The sequence below is a fragment of the Cucurbita moschata genome, unplaced genomic scaffold (genome assembly GCF_002738365.1).
Source record: "Cucurbita moschata cultivar Rifu unplaced genomic scaffold, Cmos_1.0 Cmo_Scf00017, whole genome shotgun sequence".
NCBI classification, from domain to species: domain Eukaryota; kingdom Viridiplantae; phylum Streptophyta; class Magnoliopsida; order Cucurbitales; family Cucurbitaceae; genus Cucurbita; species Cucurbita moschata.
In genome coordinates this window covers 1326735-1333942 of record NW_019268533.1, presented here as the reverse complement: position 1 = coordinate 1333942, position 7208 = coordinate 1326735, and the positions used below count along the sequence as shown (strand labels likewise).

Below are 7208 nucleotides of genomic sequence, written 5' to 3'. Positions count from 1 at the left end.
GATTCAAACGATTTTTGTTCTTCGCAACGGTGATGAGCCTTTTGCAGACCTGTAATGATTTGCGAATATGATCGCAATATCATACGAACATCTAAGGGACTGAGTTGCTCTGGATTCTTCGACTTTTTTCATTTCTCGGTTTGATTTTGATTTCGATTCCTTTAATTCCTTTTAAATCTGAGTAAAAACCCTAATGGAAAAGCGCAATGAGAGCTGAACACTCGATAACGGTTAGGTACCGATTGATTACTTTTCCAAGATGAATTCTGGTTTGGTTGTGATTATCAAAACGGAGGCGGAAAGAATCTTAGTGGCAAACCCTAACTTTTCGCGGCTTTTAATTTTCCAATAAAACAAAATTTAATAAATAGGAAAAAAAAATACCTTTTTTGTGCCCTAGTTTTAATTGAATTCTAAGATCTATATATATTTAACATTTCTCAAGTAAATGCTCTGCCTACAAACTAATTAACAATTAAATAATTTGCATGGCTGTTTCTATTCAATTGTTACATTGGTCTTCCAAATTCCACAAATTTCCCATCCTATGATACTTCGAAGATAATGAAATTTCATCAATTTGAGTATGAGAGTCAACTATATCATTCTGGATCTATATTAATTTGATTGAGATGGCTAAATAAGGGGAACGATCATGGTGTATAGAACTATCAAGTAGTAGAATCAAAGCTCCGAAATTTGAAATTTGACATAGGAACATTTTATAATTTTTAAAATCTAAAAATTTATGAGACATGGGAACAAAATTTAAAATTTATCCAAGTTGAATAAGATGAAATTATAATTTGTTTATGTAATCTCGTATTCTTAAAGATTCAAACGTCTCTATACCCTTCTGCTGATTCATCTTCGAATTGATCTTTCAAAAGATCTTGTACCAATGGAGATATTTTATTTATGAACCTACGATCTTTCACTAAATTAATCAACGTAGGACTCACTGCCAATAATCCTCAACAATCTTCCTCTGGAACAAAGTACACTATAAGCCTCTCTTAAGGCTTATAAAGCTCTCGAATAGCCTACCCTTAATTGAGGCTCGACTCCGTTGTTTGGAGTCCTCGAACAAAGTACACCTCTTTGTTCGACATTCTATTCATTTTTTACTACACCTTCGAGGCTCACAATTCTCACCATTCTTTTTCAATATTTGAGAATTTTATTGACATGGCTAAGTTTAGGGCATGATTCTGATACCATGTTAAAAATCACGACTCTTCACAATGGTATGATATTGTCTCTCGTGGCTTTGCTTTGGACTTCCCTAAAAGACCTCGTAACAATGGAGATAGTATTCTCACTCGTAACCCATTATCTTCCGCTAAATTATCCCACGTGGGACTCAACATCTTTGATGAAATCGAAATTTAGATTTGGGGTATTCAACCTTTATCAAGTTTGTTTGAAGAAACGGTTGAGAAGGGGATTGTGGCAACTGTATACGCATACATACACCATTCCAATTGTTTCATTATGTGATGGCCGGTCGTTCTAGTGAGGCTGAAGACCTTCGCTAATCACTGGTTTATTATAATCACTAGATGGGAAGTTTGTGGTTGCAAATTGGTCTATATCACAAGACGTATGGCTGATGGATTGGTTCCTACAACTGACGAGGTTGTCTGGACAGTGTTTGTTGATGGATTACTTAAGGAAAGGGAAATTTGATTTGAGTTTGAAGCTTCTTCATGTCATGGAGTCCAGAAATTGCACTCTCAATTTCCAGACACATATTATGTTGGCTGACGAGGTTGTCAGGACAGTGATTCACTTACTTATTTGAACAACCAGTGTTCTCAAGCTTCCAATATAATAATGGACCTTGGTATTATGGGATCCAATATGTGAACCAATTTACCTGATGCCATTTCCCATCCTCAAATGCTCTCAACTGTACATGTTCATATCATTTCAAACTCTGCAATGTTCTCAGATGTGCACACTGTCGATAACCATATATATTTTTAAACTTTTTTTGCAGAATATGTTGATAGCCATCATTCAGTGGACTCATGAGGCAATTTGAAGCTTCTGGGGCCAAGGGATCAGATATTGATTTGGGTCAGTAAGGACATGTTTAGCTGAGATGGGTAATCTTCCTCCTCCCTCCCCTTAATAATTGTATCATTGTTAATTGTGTATTATTGTCCTTCTCTTTCATGTATTATATTGAGGCGAAGTTATTTTTTGCTTTTCTTTTCTCAAGAACCAAGTTACTTTACCGTTTCTATATAGTTTAGAATGCATGTTTATTGATAAGGTAAGGAATCACTACAAGGGGAATAAGATTCGGATTATATTGTGGAATGACACAAAACTCAATCTATTGTTCTTGTCTTGAGACATTCGATCAATGAGATAATTCAAATCTTACGTAGCGATTCCTTGTCACAAATGCTCCATCTTCTTTGTTCTAAATGACACAAACCACTACCTAACCTATTATTCCTCAAGCTTCCTTCCAAACGCTACCATCCATCTTTGGTTTGGACTTTTTACACACATTTTCTTTCAATCGAAACCCCTTTTCCCTAAAATATTCACCAACCCAACTCTCACTAGAGCCGCATTAAACTCTTGCTATTTGGATTTGCTTTCAAGGCAGCTGATTCTCCTCTGTATGATAAGACCAAAACATTCTAATCCTATTATAAGTACACATTCTCCAGCAGTTGCAGCAGCTTAAACTCGACCGTCGTCATCGACCCTTTTGAGCGTTATGCAGATGAGTAGGCATAGTAGTGAGCCCGCCATGGTTGGTACCTCCATAGCTTTGTTACAAGAAAGGTTCAGGCAGTTGCAGAAAGAGAAGGTAAGGAGGGAGAAGGAGGTTGTTAAGCTGTTATCCGGTTCAAATAGCTTGTCAACCTCAAGAGACTTGGCCTTCAATTCCCTCTCACTTGGCCTGAATTTGGGTAATGCGGGTAAGCAAGTTGATAGCTATGAAGGCAGGTTGATGCCTGGTGACACCAAGTTGATACCCATTACGTTCAGAAGTTTTGATACTCCAGATGTTGATGTTGATGTTGATACCACCCTTCATCTATAGTTTATTTGCTTGCTTTTCTCCCCACTTGAGAATGAATAGTGTGTGATGAACTGATATCTATTGTGATCAATATATATGTATTCTATTGATGATGGTCCGGACATTTTGTAAGTAATAGTCTTGAAGTCACTTGTACAGTTTTAATTTTCTTTAAACTTTTGGTTTTTGGTTGATAAATCTCTCGTTTTGAACGACTTGTCTCGTTTTACTCAATTTACATCAATTGGAATAGTTTGTACCTCTTTTTCAATAATCTGGTTCTCTCCGAAACGTGTCAGTGTGTCTCCTCTAGGAGGAAGACTTTTCCAACCAGAAAACAACAAGATTGCCCCAAGAATGCCTTTGGTAGATGCCTTTGAGTGTTTCGAACCATCCGAACCAGAGGTTTAAGAGGAAGACTTTGAATCAACATCCGAACCATTACTAGACTAAACGATGAGTGTTTAGAGAAAAGGTAGATGCCTTTGGTATCTAGAGGTTGTGGACCGGTCATAGAAGATCTATCGATAAGCTAAGACTATGATAGGAAGGAAGACCTATATTCGAAGTTTTCCTCAGAAAGATCTGAACAACTACCAAAAAAAGAAAAAGAAAAATGAAGCGTTAAGAAATCAAAAATTAAATTTAAAAATATGGGAGTAAATAATTAACGAATTTAGAGAAAAAAAAAACCAAATTCAAATTTATATGAAATTAATTATTAGAAATATTTAATTGTCGTATTCTCCGAAAGAAAATATTAAATAAATCTAACGACATCCTTATTTAATTATTTATTTTTATGGGAAAAAAAAAACACAATTTAGGCGTTTCGTTGAACCCTGTGCTGACCCTAGTTGGTCCATTTCTACTCGCCAAGACCCCGCCTTTGTTGTTTCTTCTCTGTAAGGGTTCGCTACTCGAACCTCTACCGCCCCTCGTTTGTCTTTCATCTTCAAGGCTCTGAAATTGCAAGCTACGCTACCTCATTATGAACCCTAATTCGACCCTTTCTGATTTCTGACCTTTATCGCGGCTTTTATCGGCTAAGATTATTGAACTCGTTTGGTGGGTGAGCACTCTTTCTTCTTGTCTTAGCTTTCTGGTTCTGTATTTGAGTTGGGAAGTTCCTGCTTGATCTTTGAATTTTCATTTGATTCTGTTTCTTACTTAGATATGAACTTATAGTGAGGATTTGGGTGTTGTGGGAGATCGGCATGTTTGTCTTATCTTAAAACGTTTCTTGAGCTTTTGTTCCGGCGATGCTTGGAGATCTGGGTTCTGTGTTCAGTTGTAATTACGTTGTTGTTGCTCTAGTTTTGAACTGGGTTTGTTGCTTGTGGTTCTATTTCTTTCGGAACCGGGTCGTGGATATTGTCCTCTCTTTCGAGCTTCCTCTTAACGTTTTTAAAATGCGTATGCTAGGGAGAGGTTTTCACAGCCTTATAAAGAGTGTTCTGTTCTCCTCTCCAACCAACGTGGAATCTCACAATCCACCTCCTTTGGGGCTAGCGTTCTCGCTTGCACTCGTTCCTCCAAACGATGTGGGACTCCCTAATCCATCCCCTTCGGGGCCAACATTGGCACACTGCCTCGTGTCAACCCCCCTTTGGGGCTTAGCCTCCTCGCTGGCAAATCGCTTGATGTTTGGCTTTGATACCATTTATAACAGTCAAAGCTCATGGCTAGTTGATATTGTCCTCTTTAGGCTTTTTCTTTCAGGCTTCTTCTCAAGGTTTTTAAAACGTGAATGCTAGGGAGTGGTTTCCACAACCTTATAAAGGGTGTTTCGTTCTCCTCCATATGTCGGATCTCACATGGAATCCCAAACTCTTTCTTCTCCCTCCCTGAGTGCATTGCGGGAAGGGCTTTTCTTTGTGAAATCTATCCTGTAACTATAATTATGGCACTGTCTCTGCCATGGTTAACTTCATCGCTTTTTTTTCCTTTTTACAGTAAGATTAATGGTTGCCTCATCTGGTTCCAACATTCATCACCAGCCTGCATCCAAGATGATTCCCACACGTCAACCGTCACGGCCAGAGGGACTGCAGACATCTCTTGCGTTAGTTCCCTCAGATACTCGACTATCACCTGAGGTACCGAGGTCTAATTCCGAACAAGTTCATGAGTCTCCTGCTGAGAGTGCTAGTTCTCAGGAAACTTGGCCTATTGGTGGAGTAATGGGAAAGAAAATGGAAAATGGGAAGGCAGATAACGACTTCGTGGAGCAGTCGGTCGTTCATCGTCTTTCTAGTTCTGATAAAGTCTCCCTTCGTGACATAGCACGAGACAGAATTGAGCTAATCGCAGAAAAGATGCATCGCTTACCAGAGGATTTTCTAGACAATTTGAAGAGTGGACTTCGAATTATTCTCGATGGAAATGGTGGTGCGCAACAGATCGACGAGATTTTTATTTTGCAGAAGCTCGTTCAACGTAGAACCGATTTAACTGCAAAGACATTGGTTATGGCTCATAGGGTGCAGCTCGAAATTCTAGTTGCCATCAATACTGGAATTCAAGCGTTCTTGCATCCAAATATTAGCCTCTCTCAGACTACGCTCGTCGAGGTTTTTCTGTATAAGAGGTGTCGAAATATTGCTTGTCAAAACCAGCTTCCAGCTGATGACTGCACTTGTGAGATATGTACCGGTCGAAACGGTTTCTGCAATCTCTGTATGTGTGTAATATGCAACAAGTTCGATTTTGAAGTTAACACATGTCGATGGATCGGTTGTGACTTGTGTTCTCATTGGTCTCACACGGATTGTGCAATTCGTGATGGAAAGATCTGCGTGGGCTCTTCTGTAAGAATCGGGACAACGCGAACCGAAATGCATTTCAAATGCCCAGCTTGCCATCGGACGTCTGAGCTACTTGGTTGGGTTAGAGACGTTTTTCAACATTGTGCACCTTCATGGGATCAGGAGTCTCTCGTCAAGGAGCTTGATTTTGTCGGTAGAATTTTTCGTGCAAGCGAGGACCATGGAGGGAGGAAACTTTTTTCGAAATGTGAAGAACTCAAAGAGAAAATGAAGAGTGGAGTTTTGGAGTCGACAGCAGCGTGCCGAGCAATATTGACTTTTTTTCGAGGTATGTATCGATAACGTCTTTATATTTTTGGTTTTGTTTGATGATAGTAGATATAACCCGTCTTTGGTATGCTTCGAATGAGCTGAGATTATTTGAAAGTAGCTTTTTTCGGTGTTTCGTGTTTCTTTTATCCGGGTATATGAGCCATTTTCTAGTCATATCTACTTGGTGGCTATGCACTTTTACTAGTAACCGTCGTAGAAATCTAATGTCATTGGTCTTAATGAAGAGAACGAGACGGATGCTATAAGTAGTCTTGAAAACGGGGAAGAGGGAAGGTTAGCCGCTCCACAGGAAGCGTGCAACCGAATTGCAGAAGTGGTGCAGGAGGTTATAAAAAAGATGGAAATTGTTGCTAATGAGAAGATGAGAAGCTGGAAAAAGGCTCGTATGGATGTCGAGGTCTTTAACCGCGAGGTTGAAGATAAGGCGAAGGAAGCAGCTGAGATAAAGCTCGACCGACAGAGAAAGAAGCTACAAATCGAAGAACTGGAGAAAATCGTTAGGCTTAAATGTGCAGAAGCTGATATGTTTCAACTTAAGGCGAACGAGGCGAAACGAGAGGCGGAGAGACTTCAGAGGATTTCTCTTGCAAAAACCGACAAGTCCGAGGAAGAATACGCTAGCAATTACCTGAAACAACGTCTGAACGAAGCCGAGGCCGAAAAACAGTACTTGCTCGAAAAGATTAAGCTACAAGAAAGTAGTAGTGGTGGAGCTGATCCATCCCAGATGCTTTTGTATTCTAAAATTCAAGATCTTCTCTACAGTTCCTCTAAGCCTGATTCTGCTAAATGAATGAGAATTCTTAGGAGCTCAACGTCGTGTAAATCAAAACGTTGTCGGTTATGTTCGTTTGTTGTCTGATAATTTATGAAGCTGTTCTTTCTACATCGTTCGATACTCATATCGCTAACGTAATCAAGTCATTCGTTGCTTCTATTATCTCGAACTTAAGTAGATTGTTTATAACAATAATGAAATCGACAACATTACAACAAACTACTATGCCTTATTAGAAAGGTTCGTGGTGATGGCGGGGCGGATGGATTCAGTGCAGGGG

General features: G+C 39.3%; 1 protein-coding gene, 1 long non-coding RNA gene and 1 other non-coding gene across 4 annotated transcripts; all 3 read left to right on the top strand.

The window, feature by feature from the left end:
- The first annotated feature begins 22 nt into the window (after positions 1–22).
- Positions 23–109, top strand: LOC111455636. Its single transcript, XR_002712618.1, has one exon. It is a non-coding gene; the product is annotated as a small nucleolar RNA SNORD25 (small nucleolar RNA).
- Positions 110–2065: 1956 nt separating this feature from the next.
- On the top strand, positions 2066–3183 carry LOC111455102. Its single transcript, XR_002712533.1, has 2 exons — positions 2066–2111; positions 2400–3183. It is a non-coding gene; the product is annotated as an uncharacterized LOC111455102 (long non-coding RNA).
- A 703-nt stretch (positions 3184–3886) lies between these two features.
- On the top strand, positions 3887–7090 carry LOC111455098 (OBERON-like protein). Of its 2 annotated transcripts, none has more exons than XM_023096632.1 (3): positions 3887–4117; positions 5006–6145; positions 6375–7090. In XM_023096632.1, exons 2-3 carry the CDS (start codon positions 5014–5016, stop codon positions 6941–6943), a joined length of 1701 nt encoding a protein of 566 aa, XP_022952400.1. In that variant the 5' UTR covers positions 3887–4117; positions 5006–5013; the 3' UTR covers positions 6944–7090. The 2 variants fall into 2 exon arrangements, with proteins under 2 accessions (XP_022952400.1, XP_022952398.1); XM_023096630.1 differs by having other exon boundaries at positions 3888–4121.
- The last annotated feature ends 118 nt before the right edge of the window (positions 7091–7208 follow it).

What these genes read in the sequence shown, in the direction of transcription:
- LOC111455098 (XM_023096632.1), top strand. Translation starts at nt 5,014, where the DNA reads ATGGTTGCCTCATCTGGTTCCAACATTCATCACCAGCCTGCATCCAAG. An exon ending in AATATTGACTTTTTTTCGAG is followed by an intron (nt 6,146 to 6,374) that starts GTATGTATCGAT and finishes GTCTTAATGAAG; the next exon opens with AGAACGAGACGGATGCTATA.